At 41.9% G+C, this 23,703-nt stretch overlaps 1 protein-coding gene across 1 annotated transcript in view; it reads left to right on the top strand.

The window, feature by feature from the left end:
• LOC108573547 overlaps nt 1-23,703 on the top strand; it is a 123,542-nt gene that overhangs the window by 50,990 nt on the left and 48,849 nt on the right. The window contains exon 8 of the mRNA XM_017936010.1: nt 4,164-4,174. Coding sequence (XP_017791499.1) covers nt 4,164-4,174 — 11 coding nt within the window. The remainder of the gene's footprint in view (nt 1-4,163; nt 4,175-23,703) is intronic.

The following is a 23,703-nucleotide window of genomic DNA, read 5'->3' as shown; positions in this document are numbered from 1 at the left end:
GGGGAGGCGGCCGATAAAATTGTTCGCCGAGTGAAATGAGTGAGAAAGGTGTGGTGTCGTCGTTGAAGAACCGTGAAAGGGTGAGCGGAAGTATCTTTTGGAGACACAGCTGGCACTGCTCCGCCTATTTATCGAGGGAATTGTCCTTTAGCAAGCTGAACTACCCTGCTCGTAGCTGGGACAACATGGCTCGAGCCAAGACCAACAAGTAAGAGTTCAACAACCTTTTTCTCTACCTTCTTTTCTTTTTTTTTTCTTTTTCTTTCTCTCTCCCTTATCATCGCTGGAGAATGTACGCGTATTCCAATGGTTCGCGTGACTTTTAGAACGACAACACTCGGGACACACACGAAGTGTCCTTATGCTCTGTTGTCGTTCTGAGGTTGTGCGTTTAACGCGGTATTCGGGGGGATTTGGACGATAGTGAACTTAACGCTGTGGAATATTTCGACAGAAGTCGAAGATTGTTCGATAATTCACGAGAAGTTCAGATTCGTTCTATTTAACCCTTGTGCCAATAACCGCGTGCTCATTTGCATAATTTTCACTTGAAATATTTGATCCTCCCGGTAAAAGATTGAAATATCCGGCCGGATCGTTGTTATTTCGCACATTTCCTATCCTAGTATTTTTTAATCAGAAAACTACTAAAATTGGACGATAAAGTGGGCGACAATTCTGGTTATCGTTGAAAAATTGCTATTCCATAAAATTATACCACTTTGTGTACACTCGACGTCAGCTAGTTGATATCTCCCAACGAAGGTACTCTCTTTCACGCGAACCTCCACTTCACATATTATCAAATCTTGGAGAAGAAATTGCACGTGTTTTTAACACACTCGCTATGAACACTCGACTTAAACGTGCACAAGGGAGCGGCAAGTTAAACAAGCATCGAACGTTGTCGAATAAAGGTACGTTGATACAAAGTTGCGGCGAGGTTCGCATGTGCACATTATTAAATTCCATATTCGTCGTGTTATCGCGACGCGATATTTCACATTCTGGCGAAAAGATCTCGCGAGAGTTGGTGCAACCTCGCGTTATAAATTTCGCCGAGCATCGTCGTGTTTTCGTTCGGCACGCGACGTAATTACACAGGCGAGCTGTTCCTCGCGCAACATTTTCACCGGAGAGAAGAAAAGAAACGAATCCCGCGACTTCTACTACCTGTTATTTCTCCCGCGATCGATAAACACTTTGTACCGCACACACACGTAACGAAACATGGAGGGAAAAAAAGGACGGTTCGATGTTGAAAACGTTAAGAACTTTCCATCGAGACACGCTGACCAAATTAATCGAATCCATTCACGGCTGGCTGGCACGAGATTCTACCGTGAACGCGGCCAAACGAATCGTGTTAAGCGGCGTTGAAACGCGAACGCGAAGTTGAGGGGAGAGCCCCGTTTGTGTAAACGTGTCTAACACCGTTAGACTGGTTTTAAGTAAATTTCGTTTTATTAATTGCCCGATGAAAAGTTGGCGGTGATGCATTGTTCCGTGCTAGAAGCGGTTCAACATACACACACACACACACACACACACGCTTATAAAATCACGTTCGAGTCATTAGTGGGGTTATTTCGAACGTGATTAACCGAACTCCAGAGCGAAACCGTTTATTCCACCAATTTGCGTTGTTTGCCTGAATTTTATTAGCGAACTACTGGTATTTTGCGATCCTTGCAGGAAAATACAGCTTTCGGGACGCTAACGCGAGTTATTATTGCTCTACAATTTAAACAGAATTTTTCAACGTTTAGAGAGAGAGAGAGATTTAGCTTGTTTCTGTTGGAACGGTGAAATTTCTCGCGCGACGATAAACTTGTGAAATCTGTTGGAATCGAAGGAAAGCGTTCTCTAGGTAATTTGTAGTCCCGCCGAAGTTAGATTCAGAGTGATAATCTCTCTGTCGTGAAAACGTGCGCAGGTGATCGATCTTTCATATCGGAAAACGGTTTTCGTCGTAAGGGCGGCTAGAGGAGGGGTGACTCGGCGCTAATTAACTTCGTACGCGTCAGCAGGGTGGATCAGAAATGTCTACAAACCGACGACGTCGTCGCCCGTCGATTCTTGACCCTCTCTTTAATCACGCTTTTTCTGTTAACAAGAACGGAATAATTACAGCCTGCGAGTGAAATTAAACGAGCGCCGAAAAAAACTGTGTTCGTTGATCCTCTCGCTTAATTAGCTCTCTCTCTCTCTCTCTCCCTCGCTCGTCTACTATAAAGATGCGAACGATCGTGGTGTTTTAACGGTCGACGATATTTTTGTCGTTACCGGTTAATTAATTCGAGAAAGAAAGAAGGAAAACGTGGGAACAGGTTTTGATATCGGTTTTTTTCCTTTTTTTTTCTGTTCGATCGCAATTACGCTTTTCATTCGGTAATTTATATCGAAGAAGGAAATCAAGCCTATCGACGAGACGGAGAAAATGGAAGGGACACGACGAAAGAAATGGTTGAATAATAGGATCGGTTGGGAAGGCAATTTGATCATTCATTACCTTGCACGATCGAACGTCTAAAGAGGCTTCGTGAAATGCTACCCATTATTTCAATCAATAGATTGCTCGGCCCATAACAGTCTCTCCCGCCTATAAAAGAGATCTCGAAACAGATGCCCGCGATAAAAAGAATTCTCGATCCACTTTTTCCCCGAGGTTCTTTGCTCGAATAATTCCTCGCCGCGATTCGAACGACGGGGACGAAATGGGGAAAAACGAGCGGAACAAGAAGAGAGGATAGACATAGCCGAGGTGACGGTGAAATGAAAACAGCTTAGTGCACGGGCAATTCGTTGTTCAAACAGAAAAAAGGTAGGACGAGGTGGAATAAGTTATTTCGTTCGTATGAATTTAAACAGGACAGACGAGTCCTGTGCGCTTGTTTAGTTAATGTCTGAACGTACCGGACTTCTCCGTTCGTTTCTTCCTTCAACCGGGAGATAATGGGTGGAAATGGTTTCTCGCATCTTGTGTTTCTGAGAAGGCTCGTGCATAATTTCTCAAAGAGAGGAGGCGCGGGGGAAGACGAACGATGGGAAATAGCACGGAAGAGAGAGAAGAGGAAGTCTAGGCGTGAAGACGATTAATCGTGAAAGCCTAAAGGGTGGTTTAGGATGAATTATTAATTCGACGGGAACGAAGATTAATCGTCCTTCCGTTAGCCAGGAAGGAACAAACTTTTCGTATGGTACGGTCTCGTCTGATTAGGGTATCAATGAAAATTCACGTGGAAACAACTTCTTCTCTTGGAATAATAAGAAAAAATTGTGAGAATCCTTCAACTCTTCGTGCAGTCGCTGTAACAATAGCACAGAAGCGAACTAAATCACTCGCCGCCTCCGACGTTTAATTTCATTCCCATTCTCAGCTCTCCCTCTCTCTCTCTCTCTACTTCCCGATTACGATAAGCGTGAAATTAAATCTAGCCTAGGATTGCGCAACACGTGAGAGGAACGGTAGGTGTATCACGTAATACACGAAAGAAACGATTTGTCAGGCGAAACGAGCATCGTGCTCGGAGGTACGAGACTAGACGCGTATAAAATACACGCTGCATAAATGTTGCGCCATAATGAGCCGGTAAGGAGGTCCGAATGGAATATTCAAGCACGCGATCACGGCAGAAGAAACGGCTGTGAACAGATGCAACGTGGAAAGATGTCGAATGAAAGCCTTCGGCAGGAGGCGGCTCGAGTTCCTCCGAGTTTCCTCGAGGGCTCCGCTTGTGAATAATTTCGCGATGTGATACACGGTGAGGGAAAAGTAAGGGTGGGAGGAGTTTACGAATAACAAGAGAGGGAGAGAGAGAGAGAAAGGGTTAGAAAAGGGGTGGCAAAAATATAGGCGAGAGGAAGGAGAATGAGAGAGAAGCGGAGGGTTGGTTGGCTATCAGAATGTGATTTAGGTCGGGAATTCACGATGCAATATCAATGAAATACGAGCCCCCCGAGGCTGCCTCGTTCGCATCGTCCATTGTCTGCTTCAGCAGAAACTGCTTCATGAAGAGAGCCGCACCGGCGTGCGGCATTAAAGAAAAACTGGTCTTGGAAGAACCTGCCTGTGGTGCACAGGAGACAGAGGGGAGGACAGGGAAGATCTCCTCTCTGTACTTCTCCTGCCGCGAGCGGACGATATAAACATCCGTAAAGAGAGGCAGAGCTCGTGCGCGAGCGTTAAATTTTCGTCGGCAATTATCTCGAACGGAGAAAGGGTTGAAGATGATTTTACGGTGGACTTGCGCGCGATTATCGGTGAGAAACGAGCGTCTGAGGAGAGAGATGGTTGTTGTAATGCGTTCTATCGAGAAAGGGGAAATCTAGGTGTGTGTGTGCAATCTTTAAATCGAGAAACGATTCTAATCGTCTAACCGGTTGAAATATATTTCGAGACGTCGTTAGAGTGTATGAAAATAACGGAGCAAACGATCGTATATACATCAAGGCAATGCGTTTTCTATCATTTGGCTTGTTACAAGGAGGAAGAAGAAGAAGAATGCGTTTCTATTAGGTTAAAATAGATGGCCTTCGAGTAAAGTTACTTTACGATCCAATTTACGCGGCTTTTCGTGAAACGGTATTACGTAGCGCGGGCGATCTATCTTCGTGTAGTCTTGGAACGACTGTTTTCAATTTTAAATTTATCGTAATATAAATGGTAATGACGCTTCCATGGAACAGCTTTTAATGTTGTTGCCTGCGTCATGGACGAGCCTTGGACAAAAGTAGCTACTGTTGATCATTAGCATGGATCAAACTATACTTAGCGTGTAGTTACTATGGTTCGCACTCGTGGAAGATGAATTATTTGTTATTCGTAAAGAACGACGTGTTCGAAATTATTCCCCTGGGAAATTTCATTTCTTTTTCTTTCCTGATATGGAAAAATCACCCGTGTGGTTTATCGACGTGAAAAAAAAAAAAGGTAATATTTCCAGATGCCTCGTGAATGATCGTCGCGAGTGTGTGTGCATGAGAGTTTCACCTTCGTAGGAAACACGAAACTAGCGAGGTTAACCGCATCCTTTCCGCAGCGACTGTCCATTCAGTGCGATCCTGCGTCACGCATAAAATACGCGTGCCGATGCGGAGTGCATCGCGTTGCATTCGCCCTGGCTTTCGAACGTTGCATCGTTGTCACCGCGATGCACCAGCCGCCTCGTAACTCCGGCAAATCCTCTGTAAATCCTGGCTAGACGGCCACCGCAACGAAGGCTGCACGAATTCGCAGGTGAAACAGCCTAGAAATGCGGAACGAAACTTCGCCGCGGTGACAGTGAGTGGGAAATAGTGTAGGATCGAATAGGGACGAATTTGGCGTGATTAGGATTAGCTTGGAAGGAACTGGTTAAACACGTTTTGTGAATCTTCTGGGAAAAACTCTTTTAACTCGAAATTTTTTTGTTATAATTATTAATTCTTGCCAGAATTGCAATCTACCTTAATTTTCCTTCTGTCGAAATCTGCCGTATAAGTAATATTTCATTTTTAAAGTAAATTACTTGTCTAACGATTAATAAAAAATTCTTTTAATTCTTGATCCGTGACTCGGAAATTACGCGTCCATTTATATTTTATTTTTTCATCGCTATACTATTGCATTACTACCTTCAAACGTTTTTTATAACAATTATCAATCCTTGCTTAATCGAACGAAATATAAAATTGCAATCTATCTCAATCTTTCTTTTTATGAACGAAGGCAAACCGAGTTACAGAGCGATGACACATTCTCGCACAATGATAGTGATTGATAAAATTATTTAAAAAAATTCCATCCCTTTCTGAGACGAATTTCGTTATAATAACGGTACCACCTCAAATCATCCTTAATCCCATGAAAACTGTAATTGAAACGACACAAAATTCCCTTCTCCTCGAACCACCCTTACTTGCTTATCCTCGGAGGAAACAGCAACAGCCGGAACCGCTTCGAACTCAATTGAAGTTGTTACCGAAAGAAAATACCGGGACGCAATTAATTCCGCGAACTTTTGCGATGGATTTCCGAGTTGCTGGAAAACGATATCACGTCTCGGGATATTCTCGTTGACAATGCTACGCTAAGGTCTTGAATTCGCGCGTTCTCCGCGACTGCCATCGTAGGGGAACAGGCAAGAGCCCTACAGCACACATATACACGTATATCTGACCCAGTTCCACGTTTCGTGAGTACGAAGGCCGAGGTGAGGATTCTTTGTCACCTAGGACACGGTAATAATTTCGTCTCGTCTTCACGGCGCCGGCTATTATGCACGCTTTTCTCCGCTTACATTCGTCCCAAGAATATTTTTCCGTGCTCGTTCGCATGTGGATCCCAACAATGTCAAGCCTCGAGACGTTGTGGCGCAACTTTAAAATTACTCCACGTCGTATTTTTGTCCCCTTTTGGAACGACGACGAGTAGCAGTCCATGCCACATGGAGTACCTAGCGACCGTGTCTCATCAAAAGACACGAGTTTTTCTCTCTTTTTCTATATTCGCGCGATTCCCTCCTACGTTTATCTTCTCTCTGGCTCTCCGCGCATTTGAATAATACGCGTGAACCGAGGAAGCCTCGGCTCGGACGGCGAATAACGCTGATACTTGGATGGAATTTGTTGAAAAGTGCGATTTTTAAGGTAGTTTCACGGTAATTCTTCGTGAAATGGATTATTAGCAGTTTGACTGCGTTTTGGGAATATGTTTATTAGGTTGGACCACAAGTTTGTGCGAAAAATTTCTGTTGTTTTCTAAGTATTTAATATGAATTAATCAATGACTCTACTAAATCCAGAGGATGAAGCACAAGCGGGTGCTTACTAACCCTTTGCTGTCAACAAAAAAATGATTTATAGTTATTTGATATAACAGATTATAATTTAACAGTTTATGTCGTTAAAAAAAAAAATATCTACTATTTAAAAAAAAAATTCTCTACCATTATTCACAATTTCTTTCGAACCTTCCGAAAATTTCTGTACTTCTCCCTTCAGGAATTCCGCGACTTTGTGACTTTGCAGGAATTAATTCATCAAACACGGTAAATCACACGACATAGTAATACACATTTTTCCTCGTCCTAAAAATACGTCCATAGACCAATTCTCGAAATTACTCGACCAGTTAAAGTGTCGATAATCCCCTGAATTGCGTAATTGACGAATGAGCGGGACAAATGGTGGAACGATTGTTACCTTTAATCACTACTTACAATCCTGACGAACGATCGAACAGTACGATCGCACAAGCAACAGTTGCGCAACCTGATAAAAATATTCCGTTCGACCTTTAATTCCGTTGATCGACGTTGCTTCAATCCCGTAGGATGTTCGTCTAACAGCGGAACAATTAAGTTGCCAAAGATTTCCGGCTTTTAAAGAGCCGCGAGGCGACGATGCAGACAGGAATGACGTAATGGAGTATCCATGAAGAGAGGTGTACGGTGTTCGTGAAGATTTCTCGAGGGCCCTCGAACGCGGGTGGTCTTCTCGCCGAGTTTCACAGATCGATGGTTCGTCAAGGAAACTTGCCTAGCGCTTCCTTGTACACACAGGATACTTTGTATATACGTATTCAGGCGAGAGTTTGGTCGTCGGACACGGCGACCGTTGCGAAAAACTCGCTTCTAACGGGACACGAGAAACGGCATACGGAAAGAAGACGGATTTCGTTTGACTTGTAAAGACGGTCTCGTTTCACGGGACGAACGGTGGATGAAATATTAGCGAGTAGTTGGAAACTTGGGCAAATTGCAAAATTGAACGTGAAGATTCTTGCAATTTGAAATATCAGGGTAAAAGAGGGAAATCCTAGAAAATTCTGGAATTTGATGTGACAGGATTATTTCTAGTTTTTAGTAACAGCAAGGTACTTTTACAGAAAAATTTTATACATTCGCTGAAATTTTGTTAAATATTCTTTCAATTACTTCGAGAGAACTGTCTAAAAAATAATAGGTACACTTTGACAACTGAACTACCGTCAGTTCTTATATTTATTCATACCTGTTCACACCGTATGTTTTCGTTTAAAAAAATATAGCAACTGTAAAATATACAGTCTTCACCTTTTTCCTCTAAAATTCTTTTATCAACCAAAAAACATATGTGACATGTTCCCATTTCGTGAACCACCCTATACATAACACAACGACCAAAAATTACTCGAAAACAGAAGTTGCATAATTTCAAGCAAGACACGTATTAGAATAATTTTTTTCGACATTGTTTACACACACCCCTTTAAATCTTCCCTTGACCCCTTTAAACGAAACCCCCTGTACATTCCTCCACGCAAATTAAAGCAGAATTAGCACGTTCGCTACCAGCGTCACATATCTGTGACGCATCTATCTGTGATAGAACTACTTACTATTATCTACGTATAATGCATCATAAAAACTATACAGTTTGAATATTTAATAAATATTAGGTGTGCATAAGTGCAGGCATCTATCGTATTAATTAACTGCAAAAAGTATAGATATTAAGAATGTAAGTGAAAATAATTCAAAGAATATTGGGCGATGCTTCGACAGTACCTTGATAGTGTTAAAGCTCTTAAACACTCCTAACAAAGATATTCAAAGAATGAAAAAGCAAATTATAGAGACCCTCGAATTCCTCGAAACAGCGTCCTTAAACAACCCGCGAAAAATGTGAGCTTGTTAATAGAACGGTTGACAGGAAAACCGGAGAAGGTGTATTAGCCATTCCACCGATGAAATATCTCTTCGTAATTGTCGTATCCGGTTGCAGCGAGGCGGGCTGGTTAAAACCGTCTCGTTCCACTGATTCTTTTTCTCCTGTCTCTGGAAGTAATCTGGCGCACGGCCAATTTACCCATCGGGGAACATCAGCAGCCGGTGGCCGTCGCGCCATTCTCACCACGCGTATTCCTCCGTACGCGGTAATTCCGTCTACGGGACGACAAACCGTGAAATAATACGGTACGACGAATTAATTCGATTAATCCATCATTCGCGTTCGAATTCACCGCGCTAGACGACTTGGTGTTACGCCTAAATAACGGCAGATTTACGTTGTTCCGCGGGAACCGGAAAAACCGGGAACAGGAATGATTTTACACTCAGGTAATGGTAACAGCAACGGCGATCTCTTCTCTCGCCTACCTCGAAACGTGTGGAATTTTCGTTAAACACTCGGCAGAAGAGCGCTTCCAGTCACGGAATCGAATCTCTGTTTTTCCTCCGACGACGAAGCAAGAATGGAACGATCCGTCGGATGGGATCCCGTGTAACCGTAATTGCGGGAGAGAGAAGAAGAAGAGAGGGAACTCTTTCCTTTTGTTCTCTGCGGAGCGCGCGATCATCCGCGAAGTATTACCATCCCTTTGCGTCGTTTCCGCTACCCTTCCGGATTCACCAACGCGCGTGTCGATAGAGGCAGAAGCGTAATCCTTTGGACGCTGATAGGAAAAGCAGGGTGACGCGGGAAAGCTTGGACAAATAGACAGTTGGTAATTGATCCTCTCGTGTCGAGAAACGCGAAGAAAGTTGACGGTGAAAAAATGTACGTTTTCTAAGGCACGTTGTGCTCACTTGCGATTTTGAAAGTCAAACATCGAACGGAATGGGAGTAAGACACGTATAAAGTAAATGAAATCGCGAGTCAATTAAGTGTTGCGTTTACGAGCAATTAAAATTCTTCGCTGTTAACGACGATAAAATGGAGCGTTGGAGGAATTACGCGAGATCGGTGGAGGCTGTGGAGAGTGTTTGTTCGTGTCTCGTAGCGTGATTCTACGTGGTTTGAACAGAGGGAACGATGGAAACGGAGAGTAACGGCGGGTTGGATAATTGAGAAAACAGAAAATCGTAGCTCGGTTGATTCAGGCGGTGTACAGCGGGTTCGAACTTTACGATAATTGAAAATTACCCCCCTTTGCGTCTGTCTGAAACGAACGCCGGAGAGATCGCTTCCGTGTGGTTATAATAATACAGCGTGCCTCTCGACCGCTGTACACAGATTTGGAAAAACAGTTAACGACATTGGAACACAGGAGGAATATAATTGACATGGTGGAAAATGGTAAAGAAACCATCGTGCAGAACTTGTAATATTCCTAGTAAACCGCAGTAACAATTGCGTTGGCAAACGGACTACTTTTTCTTTTTTAACGAATGTACAGGGTGATCCATCTAACCTGACCATTTCTATCGTTTTCAATTATTTTCGTAAAATACAGCGATGACTAAATTTTTTCTGTTTTGTTTTGTTTTTTTTTTAATTTATGTTTTCAGAGTCAATTTTCAGTCAGTTTCAATTTTTCTGCGTGCAAATTTGGGGTCGTCAAATTCGTCTCAATACCAGGTAACTGATAGACGAGGAACACTAAAGGATTATGCATACAAAAATTGAAAGTAGCCTTGAAAATTTATTTTAAAAACAGATACAGAAAACGTCTTTGAAACGTCTCTTGAAACCGCTCTGTAATTGACACTAGCCTTGAAAATTTATCAGAAAAAATTAAAAATCGTCGTTTTGAAGATTCTTTGAAATCGTACGCTCTACGACGCGAAAAATTTGGATCGATCCACTAACAAAGAAAATAATTAAGGTGGCCAGGTTAGATGGATCGCCCTGTACGCTATTTCAAGCGCTGTTTACGCATGTAACACGAGCAAGTTGTATCGACGTTGAAAGGGAACGCTGTCCGTGAGAGCAGGCCTTAAAGTTAATACCGATTTGAATCTAATTGAGGCGGGAATAAGCGCGGTGGGCAAGTAGCTTTCGCAAGCAGAGAGGAAATCTCATTGTTTCTCGCTGTAGAACCGTATCCTGTGTTTTCTGACGAGGGTGCCCACGCGTTCATTGTACGATCGTTGCATTATGCGAATACAACGATAATATCATTTCCGGAAGCCCGAAGGATCTCCCCCCTGTTCAACACTCCTAACGTAGATCCACGTGATGCACGTGGATTCTTTTTATTTTTATTTTTATTCACCTCCCTTCCGGCGCTGCCAGCTCGAATCCTGAAAGAGATTACGCAAAAGATCCAATTTCCAGAGAGAGAGAGAGAGAGAAAAAATCCTTTCATCCTGGATTTTCATTTTTCCAACCCCTCTTACGGCTAACATTTCTCTTCGAATCCACGCCACTTCTTATTTCCTCTTATTTAACGCTTCCAGTCCAGTAGTTTTTCTTTTTTCTTTTTAGCAAATTTACGACTTCACATTACGAAGGAATTGCTGGGAGGAATTAAGGGAAAAGAGTAGAAAAGCAGCGTTAAATATTGCGTTTCAGTACGGTGACGTTTTAAAGGGAATTTATCTTGCAGGTTGTAAGAGAAGTGAGTTAACTTTAATCAGGAATATCTGGTTGGGAATGGAGTTTTGTAATTTATAGTGTTCTACGTGGATCGGTGACGTAAGTATGAGGTATAATAGCGAGAAGATTAGAAGAAGCTACAATTTAAGGAGATTGAACAAACGATCGGACTACTTTTGTTTCCTCTCGAGTAATTAGAGATCTATCTCACGACGGATCCAATATCGGTCGCTAATCTCGCAAGAAGATTCCGCCGGGATAAAGGTGACTTTAAAGAGAAAAATCAAAGACACGTCCCACGGTATAGAAATCTTTCCAGACGAGAGATTTCTATCGTTCGTATTCTCTCGTGGTTGTCCGAACGATTGTTCGAGGTCGAAAAGTAAATTTTCAACGGTGCTTCGATCGAATTTCACGGTGGTCGAAGTAATTTCAGGAACCATTTAAGTCGTTGCTTGTCGGGATTAAAATTTGCGAGAAGAAAACTGAATGAAAACGGGGGGAGAGAGAGAGAAAGGAGAGAACTGATGGCAGAATAGTTGGAGCGTTTCCGGGTTTCCTAAAAATTCTCTCTCTCCTTTCGCAATTAGTCCTTTTTACGTCTGGAACTCGATTTCGGTCGTCGACCTCGTTACGCGATCCACGAAATTTTTCAGCTGCGAAGGCGGCCAATAAGTCGTTGAAACGTAATCGAATACCGTTCAAAAGTTCGACTCAATTTGCAATCAGAGGAGAGAGGAATTAGCGTTTGATTGCGAGGATCTGTGCGAGTGTAGAGGCACGACGATCACCGAACTCGGGTTAGAATAATTAGCTCGTCGTTGATAGCGTTCATTCACAATTTCCTAGATCCCGAAGCACATTTAGAAGATTTTTTTTTTTTTTAGAGTATTTGTATGAAACAGTTGTCAAAAATTATTTTACTAGTTTTAGCGCAGGCAAATGCACTTAGATGAAGTTTCATAAATTAAAACTGACGGGAGAACCAAAAATCCAGAAATAAGCCGATTTACATGCGTGATTTATTTTAATATCAAATTTTCATATTGAAGCTCTCGATTAAAAAATTATATATGTAAGCAGGGAACAGAAATTTACCATCAATTTTTAAACAACTTTTGCACAATATTGCAAGCATATTAGGTTGCATACAGACACTTTTTTAATTAAGTTTAAAAATTTGAATTTGGACCGGTGTTTTAAATAAAACACTCCACAGTGCATCGTATAGTTTCTAAAAACTTGACGCCTAAAAAGAAAGAAAAAAGTGTTGGTGGACAGTTCCAATGCGAAGTGTTAAAACGAGAAAGGGTCAAGAGTTGGAGAAATACGTGTCGGAATTTGAAATGGAATCGGCTATATTCGGGGAAATATTAGTTCTCGCGATGGTGTTACTCGAACAGAAGTCGGAACGTTGCCAACCACCTGCTACCGTTCTGATTAAACGAGCCACAACAGATCGATCGTTTTGTTCCCGCTTCGGAGTGAACTGTTGGCTCCCATAAATTTCTTCTTGTTCACTGGGGAGGGCACGCTTCGGCTACGTCGAATACGCTCCACGCCCGATCATGAAGCCCATCCCATGGTTTATGTCCCGAAAAGCGTATCGGGACCGTAACGCGGGAAAAATGGCGACGATTTATATCCTGTTTAGGGGCTGGCGTCGAACCGGAGGAATTTTAGGTATGCTTTCTTGTTCAGCGAGTCGTGTCTTGTTTAGTGAATTGGAATTTCGCTGTAATATCGGGCTACTTGTTTCACGGAAATATACTTCTCTTCGGAAATATTAGGATTCTTACCGGATTTGAAGAAAATTTAGGCAATCGTAAAATTATGAAAATTTTTTAGTCTGTAAATACGATATTTTGTGGGGAAGTGAAAAGAAAATTTCTATTTGGAAAATTACTCGATTACAGAATACCTCGTCAACAACTTATTCACTCGAAGTTTGCAAAATTTAGCGAAGGAAATTTCGATCGTAAGAAAAAAAGCAAAAACCACCTTTTTAGCAGAATAAAATTGCCAAATTTCTGAGAAACTGTATATTACTTATAAAATAAATGAATTATAGCGTTAAAGCATTGAATTCACTTATTTACTTAAAAATCGACGCGAATTTTCTTGAAAACCTAAAGCCACCAATAAATATAAATCACAATATAAAGAAATAACTTAAAATTGAATCAGTGCTAAATACTTTCCTGAAAGACAGTAGCTACACCCGGAAGACCGCTTGGAACAACTTTACACCGTTTCTTTTCCAAGGCTCCTCCAACATTTCTATTCTACGATCGCCATTGAATTACGATACTGACACGGTACAGTGCCGCTCGATAATAAACGCGTCCGTTGGAAACGGTTTTACCGTTGATCGTTGAAAGAAACGATCCAAGTGTTCACCACGACCAGCGTAAAATCTAACAATCGTCGAAGAAATTGTGTAAGATCCTTAAAAGTATAACGACGCTGTTATACTATACGTTCCATAGGGGAGACCGTGGATCGTGTGGTCGTAATTCGTCCACGGTAGTCATAACTCTCTAGGTGCAGGTGGATGGATACACACGCGTTTAGTCGAGTGCAATTGTGTGGGGAGAAGATGTATATATATATATATATGCCGACAGACGTGCTATTCCGTAATTAGACCGCATAATTGCACCGTTTTACGCTTGCACCTGGTTTCGTGGCTCGCATTGCCGCGACGGCTACGAAGTAAGGGCGTGTTCGGTGAGTGCGCTGCTCTCTTTTGTACACTTCGACGAAAGGAAAAGTTCGGGGAGCGTCACGACGCGTCAAGTGTGCCTTGCAAATTATACTTGCAAACTTGCCGCACGGTGGATTCTTCGTCTGGAAGGTGGGACGTTGAACTAATCGATTGGTATTCCGTTCGAAACCGTACTGCACTCGGAATACGAATTATATACGTGTGGATTAAGGATCAAGTTGGTCGAATTGAACTTTGGTGATTTGGGGAATTTTGGAACCTTTTCTATTAAGGATTGTGGGAAATTAGAGCTAAATTTGAGGAGTTTGATTTTTTCATTTTTCAGCTGACTGATTATGGACGCTTGGTTGGTAAACTAATGATCTCTGACGTGAATACGGCACTCCTTCGAATTAACGATGAAGTTGGTCGAATGAAACTTTGGTGATTTTGGGAATTTTTTCTATTAAGGATTGTGAGAAATTAGAGCTAAATTTGAGGGGTTTGAATTTTTAATTTGTAGCTAATGATCTCTGACGTGAATAAGGCATTCCTTCGAATTGACAATGAAATGGTTGAATGAAATTTTGGCGATCTTGTGAATTTTTGAATTTTTAAATTAAGAATCGTGTGAAATGAAAGTTACATATTTTATTTAACCAAATTCGACAAGTTTGACTTTCAATTTTTCAGCTGACTAATTATAGACACTTGATTAGTAGCTAATGATCCCTGATGTGAACACGGCATCCCGTTCGAACTAACAATGAAGTGGTCGAATGAAATTTCAGCAATCCTATGAATTCTTAATTTCTTAATTAAGACTCATCTGAAATGAAAGTTAAATTTGTCGAGTTTGACTGTTTTAATTTTTCAGCTGACTAATTACAGACACTTGATTGGTAGCTAATGATCCGTGACGTGAACACGGCTTATAAAAGCACACACTCAGAATATAAATTACACATAGACTAGCACTTCATCGGTCAAATGAAATTTTGGTAATCTTATAAATTTTTTAATTCCATAATTAAGAATCACCTGAAATGGAAGTTAAATTTGACGAGTTTGACTTTTCCAATTTTTCACCCGACTAATTATAGAACACCTAACTGCTACTTAATGACCCCAGACGCGAGCACAGCTTCCATATTAAAGCTCCGAAGCTCTCCTTAAATTTCACTCTTTTTCTTTCTGATAAAATTGAAAGATTCTGCTCGAAGAAGCGAAAGCACTTCGAAAACATGATACGAATACCTGCGCCGAGGTGTTTTGCAACAGGCCCACACGTTTCATGAAACTGGCACGTGGGCCCTGGATACAAAAGCCTGGTGGGCGTCAGCGAATTCCACCGAGGCTTCATCGGCGTCCCATCTTAATTTTTATATACCTCCTGTCGCTTTTATGCACGCCCCTTTAAACTCGCGTTTAACCTTTTCATCCCGCGCGTAACGAATCGCGGCGGCCCAAGGATTGGGTCAGGGTAAGAGTTTCCGCGATTTATTATTCTGTAATTATGTTGATCGAGGGGCGAACACAAGCCTCGCAATGATCGCTGTAATCCCCGAGGCCGGGCTTGGAATTAATTCGAAATTAATTCTGTCGTCTCTGGTCATTAGTTAAATATTGGCCTGTCGTGGAAGTTCTTGCGAACGTTTATACACCCTCGGATATATCTCCGTTTGCTCTTTGGTTGATAAATGCCTGGTGAAACGAGGAGGAACTTCACATTCGTCCTATCGGCATTCTTTTTGTTCAAAAAAAATCCACGCTCGATGAAATATCTCCTTTGTTCAACATCGGCAAACGCTGCTTAATAATTTTCATTTCACAATTGCAAAGATGACGTATTAAACGAAAGAAGCTCGATTTATCTCGTCTCGTTAACTTCGAACTCGGCTTAATCTCGGATCCAGCAACGAGATTTCGCTGGTTTGAAAGTTTAAAACAGTGCGAGCGAGAGAGTAAGAATTCTAAATTCTTGAATTGGCATAAAAATTCACTGGATAAACGTGGGATTAAAAATGAAATTCCAGAGACTTCTCTGTAATCGTAGTAACGAGCTTTCGAGCTCGGTAAGAGTATCTCGACTACAAAGCTCTTTGTTCAATCGAATAAACACACCGTCCGCCGGGGAGGTTTAAATATTTAGCTTCTTGCCCAGACACGGTAATCGAAGTTATTAACATAACAGCGTGTGTGCACATCACGCGTATGCTAACGTTGTACGCAGACACGTCTCGTGATTGAACCTTCCCGTGTTATCTCACGGGTCGAGCGTCACGCGAACCCTAACCTTGCGAATAATTCGCTGATTAAATATCTCTCCCCTCTTGTACACCGTTTGACCCGCAATTTTTTCTAACATTCCTTGTCATTCTCATCCAATATTTCCATCCTATCTCCGCTTGGAAAGTTAAAAAGACGGATACTCGCGCGAGCGTAACTTTCACGAGTCATCGATTAGTTGTGTACAAAGTAATTTCTCGCTATTAAAATCAACTATCGCGGAGGATCTGATGTACCTACGTAACCGGTGATTATCAGTTGTTCGGTGAAAGTTCGTGTTGCGAGTAACGAGGCAATCGGATCGATTCGATCGATGGACAAGTCCGAAGAAAGTATGAAGATCGAAGACAAGTTGAGGTGTCTGGGGAAAAAACGAGATAAAAAACAAGGGAAACAGCTTCTTTTCCAGTGGTATGCACGCGTATAAGTGGTTTTTACGTAACGCCATTCATTATGCGGCACAAGAGGTTCGTTACCGTGCAGCATGACTTCGGTGCGTACACGTAAGTACGTAAGGCTGCAGGGGTTGGCGGGCCTTTGGCCGTGTACACGCACAAAAGATTCGTCGCGAGCAATTACGCACGAGGCATTAAGCTCGAATAGAATGCTGGATAACGGGTGTGCTCTGTGTGTCTTTGATGTGCTGCAAGCCGGCAATTGGTGGTACACGTACACTCGACCGATCCCTCGGCTTTCATGTAAAAGCGAAATTTTCACTTCTCTCTCGGTGGCCTTGATCATTCCACTCCTTTCGTTTCCTGCGACACACTCGTTAGAGGCTTCCCCCTCGTATACACCATACGTACTCGTTCCAGGGCCTGTTTTAACATACCGGACACGAAGATCATTGCGGGGATAGGATCATTCGGTATCGGTGAATTCGCCTAACTTCGTGTTTCAATTTGTAATTCGACGAAGGAAGGAGATTTGAATAGGCAGGCTTGTGTATTAGGTCGTTCTGTAAGTTCGTGTCGAATTTTATGATTTAGATGAATATTTCCAACGAATCTATTTTTTATTTATTTATTCTTTTTTTTTTGGTAAGATCATTGTGTCGTTGTTGTAGAATTTTTATGGATTTTCAGTGAAATGTTTTTTATTTTCGGTACGAACTTACGGGATGACCTAATATGTATGTATGTATTGGGTTGGAACAGAAGTTCCTAGAGCGTTTTTTAATCCTCTAAGTTCGAATGGGATTCCAGAGTCCCGTACCAGAAATCCATGATTTTCACATTTTCATGCATTTCAAATGAGTAGCCGCCGAATACGAAGTATAAAGTAGACTATTTCAACCTTGGAAAAAGTTGTACAAATTTAAAACACCCCTGGACTTAGAGGGTTAATAGAAATTCGTTGGAATGTACGGGACTTTGGAGTTCCACTCGGAATTAGAGGATTAAGTCGTGAGATTTATTTATTCAATCACATACACTCCCGGCCAACAATTTAGAATTTTTATAGATTTGAAATTGACATTACAAAGATCAATAGTAATTTATCTCATTTCGATCGATTCGAATGGTAAAAAATTCATTAAAAAAGTTTAAAATTTTTGTGTAATTTGCATTGCACAGTGATCCCAAACTTTTGGCCAATAATGTATATCCCATTTTGTCCCATCTTTGAAGCAGTTTCACGATTCCATCCTCCCAAATCTCGTCATCTTTCTAAGCTACGAACTGGTCCAGGTGATTCGACAACTGCTACAAACTTTTCCTTCCACCCAATACTTACGGTTTATGGACCTTTGACGAGTCTGTTTCTGACGAGATAGAGACGTGATGCACCATCTTCACGTAGTCGAAGAACATTTCAGGGGCAAGGAACGTTTACATCGTTGAACGACACACAGTCGTGGAAACGGTCTAAGATTGGTTCGTCGTGTTTCTGGCAGATTACGTCGACAAGGTGGCGGCGAGATTGGTTTGTGTTCGAAGCAGATTGTTTCGGTAAAGTGGTACCGGAGACAAATTCGTATGCGGAGCAACGGGATTTGCTGTGTTACCGTACACGTTTAAGGGGCTGCCTGTATGCAGGGGGTGCGAAATAAGACACTTGCCTTTGAGGATTCTTCTTGAAGGAAGTTGTATCCTGTCTTCCTTTGAGAACTTGTTCCTTTTAATTTTAACCCTTGTGTCAATAATTGGGTACTCTTTTACACATTTTCTCACTTAAAATATTTGATCTTCCCGGTGAAAATTCAGAATTTTCTGATAACAAAATTAGTCATTTTCGGAAATTACTAAAACTGGACGATGAAGTAGACAATTGTGGTTATCGACGTAAGGGTTAAATAAATGTTATTTTCGCACTTTTTTTATTATGACAAAAGGCGAAGGAAATGCGTGCGAGGCGAAGTTCAGAAAGAACAGTGAATCTGTTATCTGTGCTCCTCCCGATATTCCTTTAATTTCTAAGCAAATTTTCCAGCATTGCCACAATTAAAACGAAAATACAACGAATCATCCCTTTCACCGCAGATTTCATCGGTAATTTAATTAGAAACTTGTACTCGTTGATCGGTAGCTCAAACTCCCGAGGTCTGACACGAAAGAAATGGCGGGCATTTAAATTCTCGTAGAAGTGTCGGGCCTATCAGTTTTCCATGCATAATGAAACACGATTTCCAGGAAGGTCGGGTGGGAAGAGGAGGTTCTATTGGCGTTCGGAATTTATTCCCTCCTTTACTTTCCCCGTTCAAACGAAAACGCCGGCGTATTAATTCTAACGCGGCGGCACTTGGCACACACGCGCGGCCATTCAAGCCGCGTCGAGTGCCTCCGCGGATCGCGCCGTGAAACGAGTCGGCCGCGTTCGATGCAGCGGATATGTTTGTCGGGGTTTCGAGTGAATGGCGTTCGTTAGCCAACTGACATTACGAAATATTACGTGTGTCTCATCCAATAAGACCGGTTGCCCTTTTTTTCTTTTCTTCAAATCGACGCACCAGCCTTTCCCTTCTCGTTTCTTTCTTCTTTCCATCGCTATCGTTCTTTTCGCATCGCGCACACGTGTCGGGGAAAGAACAAAAGAGGATATGCAAGTGAGGAACACTTACGTAATACTCGAAGATTACTTTAATATCGTTAAAGACACGTCGTTTAGGAAAAAATCGAACGATTTCAATGGTTTGCGTAATGGTTCGGAGCGTGTTTGAAAATTGCATACTTCCTAGAACGAGGCTTGTTAAGTTTTCTAATAACGCTCGTTGGGCAATACTAGAGGCTGCCTTTGAAAAGACGTCCTTTTTAATTCACTGCGTATAAGGAGAAGGTGAATAATAGGCGCGTGTCCACACAATGTGACGAAACGCGATTTACGTTGGGGAAAGAATGGTTGAAAATAAATTACCGTTTACCATGCGCAATCGTGGTAAATTCGTCTGGGAAAAAAGGAGATATAAAATATCGGTATTCCGTGAATATAATACTTATTTCTCGTGCTGCACTTTCGCTCTCTCTCTCTCTCTCTCTATCGAGATAGGTGCTTATAAAACTATTATACACGAAAAGGAAGTTCCGTTGCAAGTAGGCTTCAGCTTCCACGAAGCAAAATACTCTCGTACACGGAATAAATCATTGGAGAAATAAGCTGCATAAAATGCAGCAGCAGCCTCGTTCCTACCCGGCTGTATCACAGCGAATGGAAGATTGTCTCGGGCGACAAGAAGAGAAGAGATGAACGGCATCGCGATAACTAACGACTGGTCGTTCGTCGTATTTCATTATCAGAAATTCGTGAAGTCGCGCGATTTGCATCTGGTGATTGGCCAAGGAACCCTGGCGGAGCCGTTGCGACGCGGCGTCGCCGCTAATGCAACGGCCGGAAAGTAATTACGTTAATTACCGCTGGGTGCTTAATAACCTGTGTTCCTGGCCGCGATGCCTAACAGTTAATAAGTTTACCAACGAGACCGATGGTTGCTCGAGCTTGCTCGCTCTCGCGCCTTGAGAAATCGGATTTCTGGTATTCCAGGCATCCCGTTTTCCATGCACACCACCACCAGAACGATCGACTATTTCGCGTTAACCTTGCATGCGAATTGCCGGCTGCATAAATTCACAGGCTAACGCGAGATATCTTTTTCCAAACGGGGGGAAGTTTCTCTGTACGCTTAGGTAGCGATACATTTGGTACCGTCGAGTGATCAATAAATAATAAACACACCTGAGAAACGATTTGTTGGATAAAAAGTATTGGAGATATTTAAGTCTTGTGCGATATTTTTCTACCATCGTCTTCTTGTTTTTTTTAATAACTTTTGCTGTGATCATGTTTGTGTTTCCTTAATGGTATATTGGAAGTTTATTGTATAGGTTCGTATTGTGCGCTGGTAATGAAAATTGATATAAATTAAGGCCTTTGTGTTTTTTTTTTTGACCCGAAGGCCTTTTTTGGGGTCATTTTTGACCCAAAGACCCTTTTCTCGGGCCTTTTTCGACTCAAAGACCTTTCCTCGGGACTTCTTTTGACTCAAAGATCTTTTCTCAAAGCCCATTTCTCGAGTCTTTTTCGGCCCAGAAACTTGGAATCTTTTTCCACCCAAAGACCTTTTCTGCGTGTTTTTTTTTTTTACCCGAAGGCCTTTTTTGGGGTCATTTTTGACCCAAAGACCCTTTTCTCGGGCCTTTTTCGACTCAAAGACCTTTCCTCGGGACTTCTTTTGACTCAAAGATCTTTTCTCAAAGCCCATTTCTCGAGTCTTTTTCGGCCCAGAAACTTGGAATCTTTTTCCACCCAAAGACCTTTTCTGCGTGTTTTTTTTTTTTACCCGAAGGCCTTTTTTGGGGTCATTTTTGACCCAAAGACCCTTTTCTCGGGCCTTTTTCGACTCAAAGACCTTTCCTCGGGACTTCTTTTGACTCAAAGATCTTTTCTCAAAGCCCATTTCTCGAGTCTTTTTCGGCCCAGAAACTTGGAATCTTTTTCCACCCAAAGACCTTTTCTGCGTGTTTTTTTTTTTTACCCGAAGGCCTTTTTTGGGGTCATTTTTGACCCAAAGACCTTAAGTATAAAGTCGAACGAAAGAACGCATTACAGTTAAATAATTGAAATTTATTAGCGCTCGAACGATCAGGACCAGGTGAAATCGACACTTATTTCACAGCCTCGCGTGCGTAAGTGTAATAACTTTGATATTTCATAACGATCGAAGTGAAACGACAGGGATCGGTTAATTCCTGCGAACCGAGTATTTACTCGCTTATTACCCGGCCGTGTTTCAAATCCACGTCTTTTTCTATCGCATTCCACTTGATAAGCGATTCCGAGCGTAACAGTCAGCAAGTGATGTCAATGATCTGAATTAAACGGAGTGTTTCTTGCGGCGAATAAACTACCGGTTCGAGCTACTAGAACCATTCCTTTCCTACCTTTTTCCTTCTACTCGGGATAGGTATAATAAGATTAAGTAGACGATTATCGATTCGTGGTTGCATCGAAAGTGACTATTTAGTACTACTTGTACGACAGTGACTCGCACTGTCATTTCTTCCATGATGCAAACTCATTTTTCGTTCTTTTTCCACTACCCACGGAATCGATCTATAACTTTCTAGCTTGTTATTATCCCTCGAACGATCCATTATGATAATTTATACCGAAATTCTTTTTTCACAAACAACCAAAAGAAAGAAAAAACAAGCTCCGTACTTGCGTACCTCGAAGCTTAAACGAACGCATGAATAATCACTGGAGGATCATGGCACAGAAACTTTGCCGTTCGAACGTTTAACAGGATCACACACTCGCACAGAGAGATAGAGATTCTCAGAATCGAAGGACGTTTCTTGTTAGAATCCACCGGCGGAAGTGGACTCGATAATCCGACAGTGCGACCGCAATTACGGCCCAATTGATTTGAATCGTACACTCGAGGTTAAACGTGAATTCACCGCGTACGGATTTTCGTTGGTCGCTACGGAACGGCATTTCAGCCGAACCCTCCTCGTCAATTATCCCTCGGCGGAATTGTCCACCCTACCGTTCCAAATAAAAGCTAAATATTGACGTAGAGTTAGAGGGTTGAACTCGGGACGAGCTTGTTTGCAAGGGAGATATTTTCGCGAATCGGAAGAAGCGGACGAGTTAAACATTTACGATTTGAAACCGACGTCAACGTAGCTGGGAATTAATCTCGTGGGAGACGAATAGAGAGGCGGCCTAGGAGTAGTCGAAGCTCGTGAAAGGTGTTAATTATCGTATGGTCGGAAATAAAATGGCAATTAATTTGATTCGCAGCCGAATAACTTCCTTCCGCGGACTTTACACGGTTTTTCTATCCTCTGGTTACGCAGCCGAGCCAGTTACCACCCGGTTGATAATTTAATTACGTGGAATTAACAATTCCTTAACGAATGCACGGCTGTATAAAACGTATAAGCGGGTTCTTCTAACCGGTGGTTTAAACACGGATAATTGCACGGAAGGCGGGATATTATTCCTCGGTTAGGCATTAACGGAGCAATTGAACGGGTAGTAGTCCGGTTCGATCGTTAGCCTTGTTGAACGTTGAACCAGTCGTTCGGAGGAGAAGACTGTTCGTGTCTCCGCGAACGATTATGAGACGTCAAAGGTAGTCGAGTTGTGCGTAACGAGCCGCGACCTGTAACTTCATTAGACGCTGCACTGATGTGTATCCTTTGAGAGCGTAATTGTCGGGAGAAAATCGAACGGAAACGACACTGGAACGCTGGGATTCGAAGGGATAATCGCATCACTGTGGGCAAGATTGAGACAACGTGCAATTTTCGCGAGTGGTTAGGACACCTGTTATACTCGTATGAAGGTATCTTACGATTCAAGTTATTTCGAATTCTTAAATTTCAGTTGCATCCCCAAAGTACTTTATGATTTAAGTTATTTCAAATTTCTACGCCAAAGTTAGTATCATACGAGGGTTAAAGTCATAGTGGTGTAAGTGACATTTCCGAAAATTAGGACCCAAGTGCTGAAATGCAACCTACATATTCGAAACTGTTGAAAAGACAAGCGAAGTAAGTTAGAATTGGGACAGGCTTTCTGGTAACATTGAATACGATGCAGTACCAAATTTCATGCTGTAGAATTTATTACTTATTATGTACATTATCATTTTTAATAACATTCCCGGTTTCTCAGAATAAAAAAATTGTCACACCGCTATAACTTTAACCCTCTCGCATATCACTAAAAATACAAGATTTGATTTTTTTAAAAATGCCCAAATAGTACGTCTAACTCACTATCTCCCAAATGAACAGAAAAATGAACGACCCAATACGATACAGTTATCATTACTACGACCATTTCAGAGATCATTTTAATTCCATACAATTTTTTGTTAACAAGTTTTTATAATATTTAGAAACGGAAGTGTGCATACACGCGTACGTGAATGGTTGCGGGCTGATGCGCACGAAATACGCCTAGAAAATGATTAA

This window comes from Habropoda laboriosa, unplaced genomic scaffold (genome assembly GCF_001263275.1).
Source record: "Habropoda laboriosa isolate 0110345459 unplaced genomic scaffold, ASM126327v1 scaffold148, whole genome shotgun sequence".
NCBI lineage: Eukaryota > Metazoa > Arthropoda > Insecta > Hymenoptera > Apidae > Habropoda > Habropoda laboriosa.
This window is presented reverse-complemented; position numbering and strand designations above follow the sequence as displayed.